At 43.1% G+C, this 23298-nt stretch overlaps 1 protein-coding gene across 3 annotated transcripts in view; it reads right to left on the bottom strand.

Annotated features, from left to right (window-relative positions):
* Positions 1–323: 323 nt before the first annotated feature.
* Positions 324–23298, bottom strand: part of PDSS2 (decaprenyl diphosphate synthase subunit 2) — a 259683-nt gene continuing 236708 nt past the window's right edge. Inside the window, exon 8 of one of the 3 annotated variants that reach the window (XM_059176956.1) lies at positions 324–1167. In XM_059176956.1, the coding sequence (XP_059032939.1) occupies positions 1009–1167 (159 nt within the window). In that variant the 3' untranslated portion in view covers positions 324–1008. Of the gene's footprint in view, positions 1168–7244; positions 8824–9713; positions 9989–23298 lie in introns of those variants that run through there. The other 2 variants (XM_059176958.1, XM_059176957.1) reach the window with 2 other exon arrangements.

Raw genomic sequence — 23298 nt, 5'->3', positions numbered from 1 at the left:
GTCTGATTGCAGGCCTGTGAGATTGCTTGTATTCTCTGTAATTGGATGTCTGTGGTTCAAGACCAAAATGTGACATTCTGAATTTAAAAAAAAAAAAATTGACAGTTTATTCCCCAGATCAACAGTTATGTATGTGACACTTGTAAAAGTTGTAAAGGTATTCTCTAGACTGAATTATGACAAATGAATACATCCTCCTTGAAAAAAAAGCATCCCGTTTGGCTTTAAAAAAAAAAAAAAAGAGTCTGGGTCTTTGAAATGCATTTGAAAAAAAAATTTTGGTCTTCTAGAAAGAAAAGGAAGCCATTCCTACTACAACCAAGTTAACATATGATAACATTTTAATCTCCTACTTCAAATATTTAGCATTACTTTTTCAGCAAATTTTTCCTAAAAAAAACCAACCCTTACCAAAACCAGTAGCGCGAAGTGTATTCATACTGTACCTACAGATACAGAGACGTAATTGCAAGGAGACAAAGCACATTTTTTTTTCTTCATTATCAAAACTATCGTCCCTTATAACAATTGGTCACTAGTTTTTGATTTGACAGTCCTCGCTGGTTGGCACCGATCGTGTTTCTCTTGACACCTGCCGCTTCCAGCTTGCTCTGCCCTCTCTAGAAGGCAAACCACAGGCCACCGCCCCGGCGCCATCCCGGGCTCGGTCCAATCAATAAGGACTTATTTCCTGTCCATTTGCTGAGGTCACAGGAGCGAATCTCATTAATTATTTCTGCTACTGCAGCCTCAAGTGTGCTGCTGGCGTGACAAGTGAAAACTGCTTGACCTTTTTTCTTCTAATTTTGTTTGTAGCAGTTCCAAAAAGGAGGCAGGATTCATTTACCAATGTGATAAAAGGAAGGGGGAAAAATGGATTATGATTTTAAAGTCATTAAGACATTTAGATATGCCATCGCAAAAGCTCTCCCGATCCCCTCATCCCCCAGGTTTTTTGTTTTTCGTTTTTTTCCGGCTAACGAACAATAGTGTCTTTTTAATTTGGTGTCACGAAAATCTGGTCACTGCAAACACAATGTTTTCTAAAGCAGATCTGGCCTCCGAGGGAGGAAAGCTCTCCAGGGCCTCCAGTGCCTTGTTTCCATGGTAACGACACAGGTCAATAGCTGAAGTCACACCTTTGCCAGCTTTGATTGTTTCCCGCAACTGTTAAGAAACAAATGCACAATAAAAGTTAGTTTTTCAGGTACCACAGTTAAATTGGGGAGGGAAGTGGACACGGGGCGGGGGAGGGGGGCACAGTGTGGGTTCGTTGTTTCTGCTACGTTCTTTTTGAGGTAAAGAGGACACCAGTCCCTAAAGGTTTGGAGGCACTACCGTTCCCTAAGGCTGCTAGGTGTCTGGGCTCCGGAGGAACACAATTGGCTCCAATCAGCCTAATGACGCCTCCTCCCCCCACTCCCACCCCTTGATATCCTGAAATGTGCCCCTCTGGGGGACGGCGGTAATGAAGGCGGAGGGCATTTACATCTCTGGCATTTTGAATGCAGCAGCCTGATATTCTTACGTGAGGAAGGCTTCATTAACATCCTACTTAGTGACTTTTTTTTTTTTTTTAAATGCTGTATGCTGACACAATAGTCTGTATGAAAATTCAAGAAAGACACCTTAGTTGAGGTCTGAACGCTACATTTTTTTAAAACTAAGAGCCTTTATTTGACTGGGAAGAATGAACTGAAACACACCTTTGTAAAGGATAAAGGAAACTCTTGCCAGCAAGTGGAGTTTATTTCTAATCCCTCTTTTGGATGACGGGGAAGGGCCAATAATAGGGTTACCCTTAAGAGCTGAAAGAGATTTATAGTGACTCGGTCAGCCTGCTTCCTTTTCCCCCAGTTCCCTCTTCTCTTTCTCAGTGAATACCTCTACCTAACTCCCTAAATCAGAAACCTGGGGGGGGGGGTCCTCCTTCATGCCTCATTTCCGGTCAGGCCCTCTGGCCCCCAGAGACTGGGTGGGGCCAAAGGACAATGTTTTTTGTTTTTGTTTTTAAATAACAGGAACTTTCAGAATTGTCCTCAGTTGTTGTTGTTTAAATTTATTTATTCATTTATTTGACAGACAGAGATCACAAGTAGGCAGAGAGGCAGGCAGAGATGAGAAGGGAAGCAGGCTCCCTGCCGAGCAGATAGCCCAATGCGGGGCTCGATCCCAGGACCCTGGGACCATGACCTGAGACGAAGGCAGAGGCTTTAACCCACTGAGCCACCCAGGTGCCCCCAAGGGTCAAGTTTTAGTCCGTGAGTGGAGAGGGATGTAAGTCACTTTTGGGCGGTAGCATTTAAACCATCCGCATAAATCCCTCCAGAGCCTTCCCCAAGGTGGCTATACTGCCCAGCCACACTGGAGAAGTTCCTCGTGCTGGATTCCAGCGTGACCACAGTGAGCGCCATGGTGCCTCTCCTACCTGCGTGGGCCCTGGAGCATGGGCAAGGAACACATCTTGTTTGAGACCACAGAGATTGTGAGGTTGTCTGTATCCATCTGGATGGACGGAGTCTCTAGATCCTAGCCATTCCGTCTCTTTTAGAGCTCTCAAATTTATCCTCCCCTCTTCATGCTCACTGCCGCGACCTCCGTTCAGATGACCATCATCCCTCGCCTGGCTTTGTTTTATGCAACCACTTCCTCAAGAGTCTTCCCACCACCAGATTTTGCCCCTGGACTCCATCTGTCATGCTGCCAAGGAGAGCTTTATAAAATGCAAATGTGATCTTGTTTAAAATCCTTCACTGCTTTCCAATACCCCTCAGAAGAGTCCAAGCTCTCTCATAAGGTCACAGAAGTCCTTTCCTGATCTAGCCCTTGCCCAGCCCGTGTTCTCCCATCATCATTATTTAGGGAAACTGCTCGCAGCTGTTATCTCCCCTGAGACTGTTCCCGTATCTCCCCACATCCTTCAAACTCCCCAAATTCCACTTGAGCGGAATATGCTCAGCTAGGCATGAGAGCCCTAAGGAGCTGGGTGCCCCTTCTTTCCCTTGGGGCTCCCCAAGTGCCCTGTGCCTATCTGGAGTACAGCATTATTTTTTTTTTAGATTTTATTTATTTGACAGAGAGAGACACAGTGAGAGAGGGAATACGAGAAGAGGGAGTAGGAGAGAGAGAAGCAGGCTCCGCGCTGAGCAGGGAGCCTGACGTGGGGCTCAATCCCCGGACCCTGCGATCATGACTCGAGCTGAGCGTAAGGCAGACGTTTAAGGACTGAGCCACCCAGGCGTCCCCTGGAGTACAGCATTATTATACAGTGTTGTACTTCTCCATTCCCATGTCTATCTCTTCCTTAGACTTTAAGCTACTGCATACAGCATGTAACACGAAGGAATAAAAGAAACAATCTGCTTTATTCCTCTAATTACACAGAGAAGAAAACAGAGGCTCATAGAAGCTCAGCAGCTCACCCAAGATCACAGGTGAGGAGTGGCACGCTGTGGTCAGAAGCCAAGGTTTCCAACACCCCGTCCCGCAGTATCGAACACTACACTCTGCCAGAATCTCACTGCCCCACGGGTATTGCCACACATTGCACGTGAACTTCAGGACTATTTCAGCCCAGGATGCCCTTGTCTCTTGCCAACCACTGAAAGCATGAAGGCACTCAAATGGTGGATTCGAATCCCACTGTAGCTTTATAATCTTAGAGGAGCCATTTAACTACTTGGGGTAATAGAGGCAGCTCCTTGTAGGACTGTTGGAGTCAACTACCTGAGACAGCACAGAGTGCTAGACAGTGTCTAAACACTACAAATATTCCAAACAACTGAAGTCTTCTTCCTCCTCAGGCCCTTAGAAAGCCAACCCATCCAAAAGATGAAGTCTTTTGTAGCTTCATGCACAACAACCTCAAAGGTAGTTGGAGAAGGATAAGGAAGAAAAGCAAAAGGGAGGGAGAGGGGGAAGGAAGAGAGAACATGCTCTCAATTTTCATTATCTTTAATTACCCCAACCCTAACTTAGACAGGCCAACATTCTGTATTCTACACTTTAGGTTGGTACCTGCAGGCACATGCATAATAAATGCATGAGTGGATTTCAATGTGCAGACATTAACTAAACACTTATTATGTGAAAGTACGATGATCCTTCTCTGCTTCACGGATCAGGAACTAGTTAAGGGTATACTGTAAAAAGCAGCAGAACTACGGGAGGAATAAAGGACTATAAATGATCAAAGAAATAGAGATCAACTGTAATTAGAAGAGATTCAAGAAGACCTTACAGGGTAGTGAGATTTGAGGCATGTTTGAAAATGTTGGTAAGCAGTTACAGGGTTGAGGGGAGCAAGGGAATCTTATTGAAAAAGCTTAAACAAAGGCACAGAGGAGACCAGAGTACAGTGTCCAGGGAATAAAGGTAGATTGGTGTGACAAGCCTTACAGGGATAAGTAACAGGGGATCCAGGAGGGCTCTGAAAACTAGGCTAAGAAATCTGAATTAAAAAAAAAATTATTATCAAATATTTTAAAAGTACAGAAAAGTTCAAAGACTAGAACAGGAGTTGGCAAGCTGCAGCTCGAAGCCCAATCTAACCCTGCTGTTTTTATAAATAAAGTTTTATTGGCACATATCCATGTCCGTTCAGTTACATATTGTCTGTGGCTGCATTGGGCTCTAGTGGCAGAGCTGTACACACACACAGAGCCTAAAATACTTCCACCTTCGCCTTCTCGGACTGGCTGCTGACTCCTCGTCTAGTGCAATACATGACCACATAACTACTGACAGTCAACAATTGTCAATATTTTGCTATTTTTGTTTTATCTACTTATATGTATGTGTTTTCTCAACTGTTTGCAAATAAGCTGTGGGCAGTGGTATGCTGGCTGGTACGTTACCTCTCCAGGGGAGGAGAAAAACCCGGTTTGTAGCATTTGCAGATTTTTGTGGTATAAAAACTCCCATCACAGCTGATCACAAGAGACCAAGGACGGTGGAATCACAAAATTCTGAAATATTTAACAACAGGCTCTGAGCTGGCAGGACTTGGCTTGAACACATGTTGGGCTGCAGTAGGCTTCACCCTTGCTTTGACTGCAGCTCCTAAGAACTCTCTCCTGCATAACCAGAATATTGTCACAACTAGGAAAGTTAACAATAATTCTCCACCATTGTGTTATATCTAGTCCATGAGCAAATTTCCCCAGTTGGCTCTAAAATGTCTTTGTTAGTGGTTTTATTTTTTCCCCTGAATCATGATGAGTCCTGCTTCACACACTGCATTCATCTGTTACGACACTTTAATAATTTTCTCCCCTATGATATTGCCGTTTTGAAAGGATCAGGCTGTGTTGTGCAATTGCATTCTACATTTCTCTCCCTCTCTCTCTTTTTTGAGATTTTATTTATTTATTAGAGAGAGAGTATAAGCAGGGAAAGCGGCAGAGGGAGAGGAAGAAGCAGGCTCCCTGCTGAGCAGGGAGACTGCCTCTGAGATAGATCCCAGGACCCCTGATCATGACCTGAGGTGATGGCAGCCTTTTGACAGACTGAGCCACCCCTGCATCCCTCACCTGGGGAACTTTAAAGTGCAGATATCTAGGCCCCAATCCTAGAGACGGATTTAATAAGGCCTAAAAATGCTTCTTAAGTCATTCCAATGATTAACCAGATTTGGGAGTACCTTACCTGCTGGGGAACATATTTTGAGTTACTGTATTTTAAAACAGTTGGGTTGGGAGCGCCTGGGTGGCTCAGTCAGTTAAACGTCTGCCTTCAGCTCAGGTCATGATCCCAGGGTCCTGGGATGGAGTCCTGCATTGAGCCCCCTGCTCAACAGGGAGTCTACTTCTCCCTCTACCCTTCTCACCCCTGCTCGTGATCTCTCTCTCAAATAAAAAAATAAAATCTTAAAAAAAAATAGTTGGGTTGGTTTTACACTTTAAAAAAAATATTATAGTCAACATTAATGAACTTTTTAAAAAAATATTTTATTTAGTTGACAGAGAGATCACAAGTAGGCAGAGAGGCAGGCAGAGAAAGTGGGGGGAAGCAGGCTCCCCGCTGAACAGAGAACCCGATGCAGGGCTCGATCCCAGGACCCCGAGATCATGACCTGAGCCAAAGGCAGAGGCTTAACCTCCTGAGCCACCCAGGCGCCACAAGGGTTTATACTGTTTTGACCACCATGTATTGTGCACCTGTATGGCATGGGTGTGTAGTAGGTGTGGGAGATACAAACACAGCTGCTTCCTCTGAGGACGACCTGTTAGGGGGCTGCCCTAGGGCAGCAGAGCTGGAGGGGGTTGAAAGGACTGCTGAGGGACTGGACCTACAACTTTGGTTCTAAGAGATGCAAGAGATAAGACCACAATTAGAAAAATCCTTTTTTTTTTTTTTTATTTAAAGGTTTATTTATTCATTTGAGAGAGAGAGACAGAGAGGGTAAAGCAGGGGGAGAGGCAGAGGGAGAAGCAGATTCCCTACTGAGCTGGGAGCCCAATGTTGGGCTCAATCCCAGGATGTGGAGATCAGGACCTGAGGTAAAAGGCAGATGCTTAACCATCTGAGTCACCCAGGCTCACCACACCATTGGAAAAATTCTTTCCACTTTTGCTTTCACCTGCATTTTGACTGGGCAAAGCCTTAACAAATGCACAGACAGAACTTTCCATATTAGGATATGGCTAGAAGAGGCTGGCATGCCCTCTGGCCTTTATGGCTTGAAAAACATTTTTAGTTGTAGGGTGAGTGATGTAAAAAAATACAAAAAGGTGAATTACCAGTCTGTGTTTTTACTTCTCTGATATAGCACTTTAGGGCACTAATATAATTAAATCTCTAATTAAGTCAACTGAATAATTATGTAAGTGCAGCATCACCTGCAATAAATTAAGTCCAAATCCCTTGCTAGAGGATCCAATTAAAGACATTAACACAGAAAAAGATGCAAAGTACTTAAAGTTAAGTGCATTATTATTTAACATTTATTAAAAGGTGTTATTAAACACCTTTTCAGTGATAAATGTTGCTTTTATGAGACCCTTTTGAGAAATCATCATATGCTTTTGAAAACCATTTGGTTAAAAAAATTCTCTTAAATAGTCAAGACAAGCCCCTGCCATGAGATCTAGGCAGCTTTAGCAGAAGTGCGTGAGACAACTGCTTCTCTCCAATGAAACCAAAGAAAGACTTTCAGACCTGGTCGAAACCCGAGCCCAGTCTTATCTTCTCATCTCATTTTACAGGAGAAGGTAATTAATTAGGATGAGATCGGCTGAGGGGTAAGAGCCAACAGCAAATCTGAGAAATGGCCCGGGTTTCATTTCTGCACATCCAGAGCTGTTCCTCTCTATAGCACTGGAACAGAATTGGAGAGAACCCCAAGTTTTCCTTTGCCCAAACAGAGAAAGTGCCATAGAGAATGGGGATGCTGAAACTCAGCTGGAAATTAGGGTAGACCTTGCTCTGTAGGAACTGGATAATAGAGACTAGGGAAGTCGAAGCAGTATGTTAAAGGGTTTTGTTTGTTTGTTTGTTTGTTTGTAATGGTTGAAAACACTTGAATAAGGAGGAGAGTTAACAAATGGCAGCCATGCTGTTACGGAAAGAGACCACTCATCTCCTAATCGAGTGGAGAAGTGGACCATGCTTCCCTAACGGGGATTAAGAAGATGGCAGAAACCAACATGCCGTAATGATAAAGGACTCCAACCTGGTACTAGACTCAGGGAAAGAAAGGACCAGCACGCATGGTTTTGGACACCCAGACCATATATTAGGAAAGCACATTTAAAAATTAGTGAAAAGACTGCCATGATTCCAAGCGATCATAAATGGAAATCGTTCAAGGGGGATGAGAGCCTCTGAAAAAACTAAATTTCAACTATGGTCATCATTAATTATAAAAGAGCCCAAAATAAACAGCTACAGAATAAGGTCTCTTGGGGCTCAGACTGGAAAAGGCCCAGGTATAAAGGAGCAGCATTTTGCCTCCTCCATTGCTGAGCCTGGGCCGAGCAGCTGTTCTGCACAGAGCTGCACTGTGGAGACCGGATGCTATCCCTGATTTGAAGGAGCTGACAAAGGAGAGGTAGAAAGCTGTGAGAATTGTGTGGCAATCCACCCCTAAGTCTGTATTATCACCAGGACACTTGTCACACATGTTTTTAAAGTGCCATTCCTCACAGAAAAATGTTCAGAAACAACCTCATCAGAATCTGCTGAAGACTGATGGGGGGTGCGCAGGGGAAGGAGACGATGACAAAAATAAGAGGCATGAAAATATCACGGCAGTATGTCAAAGAAGGACAAGTGCTCTCAAATAGTCCCCAAAGATGGCGTAATATTAAGAGAAGACAAAGGAAACAGAAATAAGGAATGAATTAAAAACTGTAAAGATGAAAATAAATTCCATGAAGAGGGGACTTTAAGGATGAAACAGCCCGTTACAGGTCGTCAGGGAGGAGACAGCTCCCAACCTGCCTTAGGTCTGGCTTCCGGTATCCTCTGCATTTTAAGGCCACCACCACTCCCATTCCGAACACAGTATTGCCCTTTTGGACAAATTACTGCACGACACCCTCACTGAGCCTGCTCCCCGCCAGCAGATTTCTCACGCGTTCTGCCTGATATCTCTGGCGGCACTTCCCCTCTCCGTCTTCCTCCTCACTCTGGAAACCCAGTTTCCAGTCTAGAGCACCTTGACAGAGGCATCCACTTACCTCGGTCCTCTTCATGCTCCCAGTGCACACAAATGGTCCTTTCCAGCTACTGAAAGACCTAAGAAATCTCAGAGATGAGAGATTCAACTGACGAATGTCTTCAAACCCAGGACAAAAGAAAAAGATGAGGACAGAGGTGCATCTGGACCAAAGACCAGTGAATTTATGCACAATGATGGCAAAATTTTAAAAAAGGTTAGCAAATAGATGGGTTGTGACCTCTAGAAAAGAAGTCAGTGCTGATGGCAGCCCCAGGACAGGTGGGTTACAATGAGCAAATCATTACAAAATATTCTTTTTTTTTTAAAAAAAATATTTTATTTATTTATTTATTTATTTGGCAGAGAGAGAGAGAGATCACAAGTAAGCAGAGAGGCAGGCAGAGACAGAGAGGAGGAAGCAGCTCCCTGCTGAGCAGAGAGCCCGATACGGGACTCGATCCCAGGACCCTGAGATCATGACCTGAGCTGACGGCAGCAGCTTAACCCACTGAGCCACCCAGGTGCCCCAAAATATTCTAATTTTTCTTTCGATATGGCCACTCACTGTTAGCTTCAGAAACAGTAAAGAGAGTATATTTGGGTTTTATTTTATTTTATTTAAAGATTTTATTTATTTGACAGAGATCACCAGTAGGCAGAGAGGCAGGCAGAGAGAGAGAGAGGAGGAAGCAGGCTTCCTGCTGAGCAGAGGGCCTGATGCAGGGCTCGATCCCAGGACCCTGGGATCATGACCTGAGCCGAAGGCAGAAGCTTTAACCCACTGAGCCACCCAGGCGCCCCCTTTCTTTCTTTTTTTTTTTTTTAAAGATTTTATTTATTTATTTGACAGAGAGAGAGAGCTATCTCAAGTAGGCAGAGAAGCAGGCTGGGCAGGGTGGGAGGTGCTGGTGGAAGCAGGCTCCCTTTTGAGCAGAGAGCCCGATGCAGGGCTCGATCCCAGGACCCTGAGATCATGACCTGAGCTGAAGGCAGAGGCTTAACCCACGGAGCCACACAGGCACCCCCTCTTTCTTTCTTTCTTCTTTCTTTCTTTTTTTTTTTTTAAGATTTTTAAAAAATTTATTTGAGAGAGAAAGAAAGCACAAGCAGAGGGAGAGAGAAAGGGAGAAGCACATTCCTTGCTGAGCAGGGAGCTCAACATGGGACTCGATCCCAGGAACCTGGGATCATGACCAGAGCCAAAGGCAGACACTTAACCAACTAAGCCACTCAGGCACCCAGTCAACTATATTTCAATAAAAAAAAAGAAAAACAAAAAACAACCCCGATTTGGTTTCTTTCCTTTATCACAGTTCCATGGATTACCTGAATGAAGACGGAGAAGAAATATGTACTAGATTTTAATTTTCAGATGTCATATAGCCAGGAGAGAAAGCTAACACATGGATAGCATCAAAATCTTAATGGTTTTCACATATTGAAAAAAGATGGAGACTCGCGAGATACAATGTACAGGGATAATTGTATAGTTCTACAGGTTCTATAGGTTCCAAAAATTCATTGTACAAGTGTGAACCTCAGTTTGACAGTGACTCATAAAGAAGTGGTGAGAATCTTTGCTAACCACATTCTTTATATAAGCCAAGACAGTGATATAGATTCAAGAAAATTTAGAAAAAAAAGCCCAAACACAAACTTTGGCAGCATCAACAGAAGTACATATCCAAAACACAGGCAGGAATGGTCAGGCTGTACTGTTTGATGGTCAGTTTGTGGTTAGAAAACCATGCTCTGTCCTGGATGCTATGGCCACGTATCAAGATGGGCATTCAGGGTAGCCTGGCTCCAGTATTAGGATGAAGAGGTATTTGAAAACACGCACCTAAGGAATGTTTAACCTGGAGGAAAGGATTACAGGAGGAGATGAAAGCCATCTTCCAGCACCTGACGTGATCAAATGGAAGATGGAACAGTCCTGTTCTGTACGCTTCAGGAGACAGGACGAAGAGGTACAGGGTGAAATTTCTGGGAAACAGACTTCAACAGCAGGTAAGAGAGAGCTTTCAAACAACTAGAGTTGTCTAACAAGAGAATAATTATTTTTCACCAGCTGTGAAGCCCCTGTTTTTGGAAGTCCTCAGCAACTAGATGATCACATTAGAGAAGGGATGAACAAAATTCTTTTTTTTTTTTTTTCTTAAGATTTTATGTATTTATTTGGCAGGGGGAGATAGAGAGAGGGGGAGAGAGAGAGACTGAGAGAGCACAGCAGGGAGAATGGCAAGCAGAGGGGAAGCAGGCTCCCTGCCGAGCAAGGAGCCCAACGTGGGGCTTGATCCCAGGATTCCGGGATCATGACCTGAGCCCAAGGCAGACAGATGCTCAACTGACTGAGCCCCTCAGGCGTCCCTATGAATAAAATTCTTAGCAGATGTGGGAGGTGGAACAAGGCAGCCTTCAAAGTCCCATCCAACTCCAAGATTCTAGCTGATAGTGCTTCAATTGAAAGGTCTTCCCAACTTCTGATTGGCAAGACTTGGTACAAAAGGAAAAGCTGTAATTAAAACTTTTCTCTAATATGATAAACATATTATGATAAACAAACAAATTGCAAACCACCTAAGAAACATTTGTTTTTCCTCAGAACAGCAGATTATCTGCAAGAGTCTACAGAAAGAAAATCTACTGATTTAACTAAATATCTTATTTCAGCAAAGGAAAGGGGACAGAAATAAGAGAATTTTTAAAAAAAGATTTTATTTATTTATTTGACAGAGATCACAAGTAGGCAGAGAGGCAGGCAGAGAGAGAGGAGGAAGCAGGCTCCCTGATGAGCCGAGAGCCCGATGCGGAGCTCAATCCCAGGACCCTGGGATCCTGACCTGAGCCGAAGGCAGAGGCTTTAACTCACTGAGCCACCCAGGCACCCCGAAATAAGAGAATTTTTAGTTCCTTCCTCGAGCACATGAATTCATGTGCCAAAGGACAAGAATGATACAATTCCCAATATTAAAATAGCCCATAATCATAACAATACTAGCAATAACAACAAAGACAACCTCACAGTACTTATGTGTGCCCAGCACTAAGACATACTTATCTTCAATCTTTACAACAGCCCTATGAGGTAGCTACTAACATTATTCTTATTTTACTGATGAACAAACTTAGATAAGAGTTAACTTGCTCAAGGTAACATGGAAGATAAGTGCTGGAGTCAAGATCCAAATACTTCTTGCTCTTAAGCAGCATGGTATAATGCTTTTCCTTTCACTCGTATGTGCACTGGGAGGCATATCAATTTCATCTGGAAGAGAACACCTATCTATGTCAATAATGTCCTTTGCAAACCTGTGCCCCAAGGGCAAATTTTTTCAATATACATCATAGATTTTTTTTTTTAAGATTTTATTTATTTATTTGACAGGCAGAGATTACAAGCAGGCACAGAGGCAGGCAGAGAGAGGGGAGGGAAGCAGGCTGCCTGCTGAGCAGAGAGCCCGATGCGGGACCCTGGGATCATGACCTGAGCCGAAGGCAGAGGCTTTAACCCACTGAGCCACCCAGGCGCCGCTACATCATAGATTTTTAAGAAATACATTAAGTCAAATAGCTTTGGATAAAATTCTATTTACAGAGATGATGGAAAATTGAAGCCATTGTTATATTAACCACATGCCTCTATAACAATATATACATTTTTTAAAAAACCATAACTAAAAATGCCATATGGCTGCCAAACAAATGTCAGTAAGAACTGGAAATGGAAAATTTCCACATTTCTGCTAAGAAAAAGGCCATAAATATTTTAATTGATTAGGTATAATCTTCAGGTCATACTTTTTATTTTTTTAAACTAAGGCCCTGAATAAGGCTCAGATATCATCACCTCCACTTTATAAGTCACAAAACTAACATATTTTTACTTAACTCCTTAATATTGAAAACTTATTTTTACCAAAAATCTCAACCAAAGAGTCTGACTGCAGTAATGGTACCTGCTGTTTCACACAATCACAGGACATCATTACCTCATGTCATTTTCACTATACTTCATTATTTTTTTAAAGATTATTTATTTATTTATTTGCCGGGGTGTGGGGAGAGAGAGAGCAAGAGAGGGAGTGCGCACACAAGCAGGGGGAGCAGCAGGCAGAGGGAGAAGCAGGCTTCCTAGTGAGTGAGGAGCCCAACATGGAACCCGATCCCAAGACCCTGGGATCACAGCAGAGCTGAGGGCAGCCGCTTAACCAACAGAGCTATCCAGGCGTCCCGTTTTCACTATTTTTAAAAGCCAATCTTGGGGGCCACCTGGGTGGCTCAATTGGTTAAGCGTCCGACTCTTGATTTCCGCTCAGGTCATGATCTCAGGGTTGTGAGATTGAGCCGCTGTGTTGGGCTCTGTGCTGGTTGTGGAGCCTGCTTGGGATTCTCTCTTTCCCTCTCCTACTGCCCCTCCCCTCACCTCATGCACATGCCCTCTCTCTCTCTCAAAAAAAATTAAATGAAAGCAATCACAGGGCTCATCATACTACATTTAAGTCATTGGATGGGGAACCTGAGTGGCTCAGTTGATTGGGCGCCCAACTCTTAATTTTGCTGGGGTCATGATCTTGGGGTCATGGGATCAGGCTCTGGGTGGGTTTCTGCACTCAGTAGGGTGTCTGCTTGGGGATTCTTTCCTCCCTTGCTTCTCCCCTGCTTGTGGTCGGTCACTCTCTCTTTCTCTAAATAAATAAATCTTGGGGACAAAAAGTCATTGAATAAAGGACTAACTAATGAGTTCAAATTGACAAATATAATTTAGCCCATACTTTAACATTTTTCCATTCTCTTATAAAACATCAGAGTATTTTTTCTTTTGCAAAATAGTCCAGAAAACTCCTGCAATATGTATTAATCTTTACAATACTTTTAAAATAAGTTCTTTGTGTTCTTTTGCAGAATTAAGATCATTTTGTATAATTGTATGAGCATGTGTGACACACATGGCATTTGTTACTCTGCTCTTCTTTTCCCTTGCTGAGTCTTGGGACCTGAAGCCCCGTGGAGATGGGAGATAAGAGAAGAGGTTTGCTCTGGGAGGGACAAAATGCTGCTGTTTCCATATACGGCAGTTTTTCAAGAACCAGAACAGAAACCCCCAGATGAAGCCACATAGGAACCTTTTTTAATCCAATAAGGGGATAAGGTGTTCTCCTCCTAAGACCGGTTAATCCATTTCTGCTGTTTCATAATATGAAAAACAACTGTAGAGAGGCAATGAGCAAATGTTAGTAGGAAAACTGTAGACTTGGACATGTGTGATCTTGGGCTAGGCAACTTCTCTAAGCCCTCATCTGTAAAATTGGAAAGATCGTATCATACCACATGAAGTGATTAAGAAGAACAAATAAGATGATGTGTGGCAATAAGATGATGTCCCGGGTGGGCCAGGTGGGCCAGTGAGATTTGTTTCAGAGCTCAATTCAAGACACCATGTCTTAGCAGAGCACATTTATGAGTCTGTGCTGTGGACTACTATCCACAAATAGCTTCATAACCAAATAGCTCGTTTCATACAAATGATCATATCTGAATATATACATCCCTATTATATGTACAAATAATCCAAAATCATACATTCATATATACATATGTATAGAGTTCAGTACCCCTACATATACATGCATATACATGTATTTAGAGGTATTTTCATGTAGCTAAAAACATTTTACTGACATACTCAAAACTGACCTAAATTGTTGACTCCTTGACAGAGAATTCAGGCAAGGTAGTGCTTCCTTCTCAGGGCGCCCAGGGGGCTCAGTCGATTGGACGTCTGCCTTCAGCTCAGGTCATGATCCTGGGAACCTGGGATCAAGCCCTATGTTGGGCTCCCTGCTCATCAGGGAGCCTGCTCTGCTTCTCCCTCTCCCTCTGCCCCTCCCCTGACTTGTATGCTCACTCTCTCTCAAATAAATAAAAATAAAATCTTAAAAAAAAATTTTAAAAAAGTAGTGCTTGCTCCTTAAGAAAGACAGTTCAACTTGTACATAGCTCAGGGTAGGAGCCGATGTACCTGATTCCAAAATGTAATTAAATGGACGAAAATGTGCAATTTATTTATTTATTTTTAAAAGATTTATTTTATTTGAGAGAGAGTGTGTGCATGGGCTGGTAGTGTGGGCAGGACAGGGAGTAAGACTCTCAAGCCAACTCCCCCTTGAGTGCAGAGCCTTACATGGGCCTTGATCCCACCACCCTGAGATGGCCTGAGCCAAAACCAAGAGTCAGACGCTTAAGCAACTGAGCCACCCAGGCACTCAGATGGACTACAATGTAGAATTTAATTCTTAGTTTATAAACTTCCATTGGCATTTCACTGGAATTTGAGGTTAGTAATATGGAATTATATTAAATTGAGGCTTAAATTGCATAGGAGAGCAATCATGCCTTCTGAAGGAAAATTGAACTATTTATAAATAATCTCAGATTTATCTGTATTCTGATTCAAAAATAATTTTTTATTTTTAGTATTATATTCCAAAGAGGAGCTTAATTATACACATTGAAATTCAAAAAGCAAAACATATAGGTTATAGACTGCCGCAACGAGCCACTCTTTGCCTGTAGCTTTTTAAAGGAACTCTGTAATCTCATGACAAATATTATGCTGGTTATTTAATTAAAAAGAATATTGTGGGATGAGAGCAATCACGTCATGTAGGTATGTGACAGTCCTGGGGGTTATTTGTGGAACACATAAACTACATGCATACATTTCTTATGTATCCATTTCTTAACTCCTCCTTATGTCTCAATTTTTCATCTACTTTAGCATTTGGATGCTGGTAACTGGGGATCACTTGCCTCAAAACTATTATCACTACCACTGCTGTCTACAGGACCCTAGATTTCTAACATCCTAACAAGTATCCTGATACAACATGAGCTTAAAACACATTTAAGACTTCCATCACTAACGTCCATGTCCAACAACAGAAAAACTATCTACCAAGAGTTACAACGGTGACATTATCTTGCAGGCAGGTTACATCAGACTGGGGGAATGCAGGAACCAGCATACGGGGTAAAGAAGTTACTGTCTGTGCCATGTAATTATTTTCATACCTGTGGGATGAACACTTCTTCCAGAAGGAGTTCTCTACGATACAGAGTTACGGAAGGTGTATTTGTTAACATAGATCCTTGCCTCCCTCAAGAGAATGGTAACGAGAAGTCATTTTAAATGTTTATATCCATAAACCTTTCTTTGAAGAGTAAAGAATGCTTGCCAATTAAAAAAAAAAATCCCAATAATTATTGCACTAGATCAGCAAACATAAATCGTAATACAGTCATTTACTAGATAATCCCTATTTCTGAGACAAGAACAATGTTGGATTATAGAGTGAGGCATCACGCCTCCCGGATGTTTATAAAACCAGAGCCTGCATTCAAATTCTCCCTTGCTTGTTTCATAGTAGGTCTAAGCCCTCTGAGAAGCAGTATGGTGGTAAAGAGTAGATCCTGTGGAGTCAGCGAACCTGGACAGAATCATGACTCTGTGAGATAGTAACGGTGTGGACATTGTGAGGTTATTTGATCTCTTCCCCATAAAACGAAGGGATTCAAAGATAGAATTCGATAGAGCCATCTGATCAAAGTGTTTTGTGTGTCTTGAGCAGAGTGCACAATGAGAGACGTGTACTAGGGTAGGCATCGCACAGAGATCAAAGCACGTAGAAAGGCCTACAACCTTTTTAAAGAGGAGCACACAAGTCTTTTTAGCTGAATCCAAGATAAAGGTGAGTATAACTTCCTCAGACCTAGGACTGGGAGACCTTCTACAGGGGGCACCATCGCACTATGCAGGAATCTGTCTTTTTGCGGTCCACCTCTGGCTTCATTATGATCTGGTGAATAGATAAGATCTTTCATCAAGCCAGCAAGTCAAAGATTTGTGGGAAAGAGACAGGATCCACTTGCCCAAAAGCTTAAGTAGCATCTTACGCATCACTAGCCAATGCTGCAGTGTTTGTAATCTCTACCGTTATCTCAGTAATTCTGTTTGAAAAAGGAGGTGGCACTGCCACCTTGCCATTTCAGGAAAGGCAGTTCAGCTCTTCCTGATGGGGGAATGTGGGGGAATGGCTTCACATGTGCCAACGAAACAGATTATAGCTTTCTGATACCGATCATGCTGAAATCGCAAAAACCTTCAAATCTGTATAAAACCAGGCTGTAAATGAGTGTCTGAGTTTGGAAGTATCAATCTAGGTAATGACAAAGACCTGTTACTTACTGAAACCACATTCGGGGTCTACATGGGGGTGCCTCCCTTTTCTTTCTCTTCAAGAACGTTAATTTTGGAAAGCCCGTGCCTTGCCGCTGTTTTTAGCCAAGGAAAGGGAATGGTATTTCCTTCGATCTACTTAAAACAGTTTCAATGGACGAAACAGGCTCCTCTAGGGGACAGAAGGCTCTATCCTCCACATAAAGGCATATAGGCACATCCTGTGCACAGGTGGCTCCTGAGGCCACTAACTGGGAGCAGTAATTGAATCCAGCTCTCCCACAGTGCAGAGCAGTCACCCACAGAACCAGCCTGGAGGGCATTTTTAGTTCGCTTTCTAGACTACGATTCAAAAGGTTACCCCAAGTGAATCTTTGTTTCAACCCAGGGAGTGCAAAGCATAGAGGATGTAACCATCTGATTGCAGATATACTTCGGAGGGAAAAAGAACAAAGGCAGAGCCAAATACGCCTTACGAATGAAAAGAACAGAATCGAGGCACAAACATTTGGTTTATCTTGGGTTATTCACTCATTCTATTCTATTCTATTCTAATCCAACAAATATTTATCTGGTACCCAGTATGTGCCAGGCACTGTGTTAGGCCCTCAGAGTACAATGGTGAGCAAAACTGGACACGATTCCAGGCTTACAACTAAAAACTGGTCTTCACCAACAATCTAAGTCTGCCGTAGCTTCCTGATGAATGACAGATATTATGTAGCTATGTAATTTTTTAGATGTCAGCAATTCAAAATGGTAATTTTAAGATTGAGAGAGACTGTCCCACTAAATATTATTATTGTGAACTAATTTCTCAGTTTACATATAAAATTAGAAACCCGAGATCAGTGAGCTAGAAATATACGATCTGAAGGGAAAAAAAAGATCTGCAACTATGTAGAGAATTGAATTCAAATAATATCAATAGTATTGGGGTTAACAATGGAGAGAATGGCACATTTTATGATGTCACAAAGAGGCTTATTATTGATAGAATTTAATAATATTATTCATGATTCACAGGGGAACAGAGATTATGACCATCAAGTCATAATCTTGACTTGATGCCACTGAGGTGTGTGGGATTGTTAACACCTCAGAGAACAAGAATCTAATTTTAAAATAACATTAAGAAATTAGAGGAATAGATCATCAAAGCAAGATGATAGTCACTGGGGATAAATGCAAAATAACATACTCAGAGACTTAAGGAGGAAAAAACTAGCTTGATGACTAGAGATGAATGCATGTCCAAAGAGCAACTGTTTTCCAAAAAGACTTGAGGGCTCATAGTAAGGCATGACTCTGGTTCAAGATACTAAATATGGTATATGGAGCCCAATATGGGGCTTTGAACTCATGACCCTGAGATCAAGGTCTGAGCTGAGACCAACAGTGGGACTTGCGTAACTGACGGAACCACCTAGGTGCCCCTAGAATTTATTTTATTTTTTAAAATCATTTACTTAAGAGAGTGAGAAAACACAAGCAGGAGGAGGGGCAAAGGGAGAAGCTGGCTCTCTGCTGAACAGGGAGCCTGATGTGGGACTCATTCCCAGGACCCTGAGATCATGACCTGAGCCAAAGGCAGATGCTTAGCAGACCGAACCACCCAGGCATTCCTTTTTATCTGGTTTTTAAGGAAACAAGGGGTGGAGGTGGGGTTTCAAGCTTTCAGATGGCAGTCTTGGCAGTCCCTTGTAGCACCTATCCCTGTGCTGTGGTTAAGTCATCAGATCAACACCCTCAAGGCCTGCTCAGTGCTAGCTTTCTGTTTTCCTCAATTGTCTTCCATCACTTCAACCACTACAGGCGGTCTAGCACAGAAACTCGCAGTGTACAAAAATGACATTTTCCAACCATGTATTTCTGCCTATTGCCACAGAAGCAGACATGCAATTTTTTAGGAGTCTAAAATTAAATTCTGGTTATGTCACTAAACACATGATTTCAGGCAAGTTACTTGTCAATTCCCCGCAGCTCAGGTCAAAATTCTAAATCATATGTGAGTCCACATTTCAAAACCAGAAATCTTAAAAAGAAAATGTATTTATTCGGGGCACCTGGGTGGCTCAGCTGTTAAGTATCTGTTTTAGGCTCAGGTCATGATCCCAAGGTCGTGGGATAGAGCCTGGCATTGGGCTCCCTGCCCTGCAGGGAGACTGACTCTCCCTCTCCCACTCCCTCTGCTATGTTCCCTCTCTTGCTGTGTCTCTCTCTGTCAAATAAATAAATAAAGCCTTATTAAAAAAAAAAAAAAGAAAATGTATTTATTTTAAAACATGCTGAAGTGTTATCACCTTAATGCCCATATTTATATTTTTAATGCTTTCTTCCAGTCTTTATCAAAATTTTACATAGCTGCACCCATATCATCATGGTATTTGGATTTTCTTAATTAAACACTATGATAAACACCTCATTTAATTGGACTACAAGTCCTTTATGGGAAAAGATGGGAGAAAATGACCATGCTTCTATACAGTGTCTGTTGTTACCACGAAAACAGAAATCCTAAATGTAAAGACAACTTCAGGAGGTTAGAGGAAACGAGAGGTTTAGTCCATCCAATGATGCCGTATGGACCACTCTACCAAAGGAGCTAATGTGAAGTCCCAGGGTAGGAGAAGCAGCATCTGCCCAAGAAAGGGGTATGCGGAAGAGAAAACACAGTAACATCTGGTCTCTCAATGTGCCAATGTGAAAAATTCTCAGAGCCAGTTAGCTAGGGTTATGAGAGAGAACGAGCAGGCAAAAACCGTCTGCCAAAAAAAAAAAAAAAAAAGGAAAAAAAAAAAGTCTGGCTTTGTCAGTAAAGAAAGGACAATAATATTTACAGAAAATTTTCTATACTCAAGCTTCAAAAAAGTAGAATTTTGGACTCAGTCTGCAGCAAAATGGTGGAATCAATTTATGGATAATAAAAGAAAAAAAAAAAGACTAACAGGGGCAAACCTTGGAAAGGAGAACCATGACACGAGAGGAAAGTCTCTTTTTCTTCTTGAAGGGAAGTGATGATATGCGAGCAAATGCAAATGTGTGCGGACAACCCTGTTTGCTGGTGGGAGGAGAATTTTAATGTGTACCCGATGCAAATGCGTTTTATAATAAAACAGAATGTGCGAGGCCTTCTGAGGGCGGGAAGGGAGAAGAGCAGCTCTGGACACCGAGCCTGAGTGTGCTGGGACACAGTCAGAAGCTCGTGCTTCTCTGCAACCCTGAACAGACCCCAGCAGGGAGGGCACGTCAAAACCCCATTCCTTTAAAAATAATCTCTCTCTTACGTTCAACCGAGAACTGGATGCGTAATGAATTAACACCTGCAAGATCTTTCTTTTCCCGGTGCTTAACCTTGAGCAACTCTATGCTTAAAGCGAACCTCAGGAGGAAGACATGAAAAAAGCAACTCTCTCTTCTGTACTGCATTGTGGGGAAAATTATTAGGAACTGCCCAGGAAAAGACTAGAGAGGACTGTAAAGAAAGCTCCTATAAACCATTTATAGTCTTTGTGTCAAAATTAGCATGAAGGTCAATGAAGCTCCCCCTTCAATTCAAGGCCTGGTCCAGGGTCTTGTGAAGGAATGAGCCGGTGGCCGGCAAAGCGCATGCCTGAGTCTGGTTTTGACCACCTAGGTACTCTTTATTCCTGCCTGGGTATCTGCAGCAATTATTATTTTTTAAAAAAGATTTTATTTATTTATTTGACAGAGATCGCAAGTAGGCAGAGAGGCAGGCAGAGAGAGAGAGGGAAGCAGGCTCCCCACTGAGCAGAGAGCCTGATGCAGGGCTCGATCCCAGGACCCTGGGATCCTGACCTGAGCCAAAGGCAGAGGCTTTAACCCACTGAGCCACGGAGGTGCCCCCATCTGCAGCAATTCTTAAAAAGAAACTGGGAGAGAAGTCTGCATCTCTAGGCTGGAGAGATTTAAGCAGCCATTTTGGAAGTGTTAAAAAATTAAAATTGTAGAAAGCCGAACCATAGGTGCCATGTTTTGCCTGAAGTGGTAAAAATACCATCTGCCTCAGTCTTTTAGCAGCAGGCTTGTTTCGAGGAGCAGTAGGGCTGAACTGCAGGCATACGCTCAGCTCCAGCTGGGGAAAATACACAGACGTTTGTAGATGTTTTTCTAAGCAAGAGGAGTCAACATATTCGTTTTCTTTCGACATATATATGTTACCATAGCAAACCAAGCGTGAGTGGGGTCCGAGAAGCTTCTCCACCAGTCCCAACAAGCACCCATGAATTCTTAACAGTTCAATAGGTGGCACTCTTTCCTCTAGCTCCACACTGAATTCGCCGAGCTGGACCATGGGGCCGGAAGCCCAGGGAGCAGGGAATGGAATCTGAGATACACCCCCCAGGGGCTGTGCCCATTGCGGTAATTAAGATCCCCATCGCATTGTGCATATGAGCTCAAGTGCTAGCACTAGCTTTCTGGGTCATACTCACTTCGGATAATTATATTCTGTCTTCTAGAACTTCCTCAGTTTTAACTAGGGAAGGAAGACATTCCTTGTTGTTCTATTTTAGAAGCTACTGTGTGGAATTGCTCTACAGTGACACAGCCGCCCCTGTCCTTGCCCGGACTCCAGGTGGATGAGTTTCCACAATAGGTAGAGTGCGCCTATGAGTGTGTTAACCACCTGATAGAGGGGGGCGAGACGTAATGAATGAATAGTTGTCGAGTACTTTGGTATCTTAAGCTGAAAGGCACTGTGGGGGTGTAAAGCATTCATCTCCGCTCTCTATTGCACCAGGCGCTCAATTAAAAAGTACTTCTATTTCTTATCTGAGTGACTGAGTACAGACCACAGTTTTGCAGAAAGCGACAGTCTCAAGATTCTGCTGAAAATGCTTTGGAAACGACTACCCCTTCTATCTCTCCCTTCACCTCCTCGCCCTGCTAAGACCCACAGATTTGGAGAGATGGCAGGTGAGGCCGCAGAGCACACGGCCAAAATAATTTTCCATGGTCCTCGAAATCGGATTTTTCAGATAAAATTTGGTTTTGGGGTAAATACCACTCGGAAGTAACAAAATTTCCAGCCATGAATACATTTCATGATGATCTCCAGAAATGGCTGCTGAGTTTTCCAGATGTAGTTTTTACAGATAACCCTACAAGGGCAGCCCTGAGCTGCTAAGCATGGGGCCTCCGTTGGTCAGCACGAGCACCATGCTCATGCCGAACAGAGAGGAAGAGACCTGGGGTCATGATATGTATTACTATGGGCCCACAGTCCAGTACACGGAGACAGTATCATAAACTGCACCCTGCAGGCACCTCCCCCATACGTGGAAGGGATGGATATAATCTCTTTTTCCCCATGTTACTTGGGTGTCGGTCTGTGTAAGGATGATACATATAGATTAATTGCCTAGATCAAGTACGCGGCCCTTAAGTGTCAGAACTGTGCCACATATTCCAGAGGGTTGGGCTCTGTTTACCAGCATGAGAAATATTGTCATTAGGCACTTCGGAAGGCAACCTTAGGGCTACTGACCGTTGAGATGGACTGTGTTATATAGTCAGTGTACTCTTAAAATAGTTCACTGAAGTCTACAATACTCCATTCCAGACTTCCCAGAACTTCCTGCCCTTCTAGAATAACACTAACACGACTCACAAGCATGCATTCGCCAAGCCCTCCTATATAGAAGCCTGTGCTGGGTGCAGAGGATGTTACCATGAGCTAGGCCCTGCCTTTAGAGCTCTGTTGTTTCAGCGAAAGAAAAAAGCAGAAACAACTCAGTGAAAATGATAATTTTAGATGACTATAAATGTTAAGAAAAAATAGAGAAGGGGGGGTGGCTACTCTATTATTATTTTTAAAAGATTATTTATTTATTTGAGAGAGAGAGAGAGAGCAAGAGAGTGCACACAGGGTGAGTGAGAACACGAGCTGGGACGAGAGGCAGAGGGAGAAGCAGACTCACCGCTAAACAGGGAGCCCGATGTGGGACTCGATCCCAGGACTCTGAGATTATGACCTGAGCCAAAGGCAGATGCTTAACCTCCATCTCAACTAAGATGGAGTTACTCAGGTGTCCCTGGGGAGTGGCTACTTTAGATAGGGAGGTCTGGGGGGTGCCTGGGTGCCTCAGTGGGTTAAAGTCTCTGCCTTTGGCTCAGGTCATGATCCCAGGGTCCTGGGATTGAGCCCTGCATCAGGCTCTCTGCTCAGCAGGGAGTCTGCTTCCCCCCTGCCCCGCCACTTGTGATTTCTGTCTGCCAAATAAATAAATAAATAAAAACTTAAAAAAAAAAAAAAAAGATAGAGAGGTCTGAGTCGAGGAAGCATCTGAAGGCAAGGCCTGCATCAGTCTTGCTCATGGTGCACGGCAACTTGCACATATTAACTGTCCAATACATAGTGGCTGGGTGGACAAAG

The sequence above is a fragment of the Mustela lutreola genome, chromosome 6, assembly GCF_030435805.1.
Source record: "Mustela lutreola isolate mMusLut2 chromosome 6, mMusLut2.pri, whole genome shotgun sequence".
NCBI classification, from domain to species: domain Eukaryota; kingdom Metazoa; phylum Chordata; class Mammalia; order Carnivora; family Mustelidae; genus Mustela; species Mustela lutreola.
The sequence above is the reverse complement of the archived record's forward strand: the minus strand, read 5'-3'. Positions and strand labels throughout refer to the sequence as shown.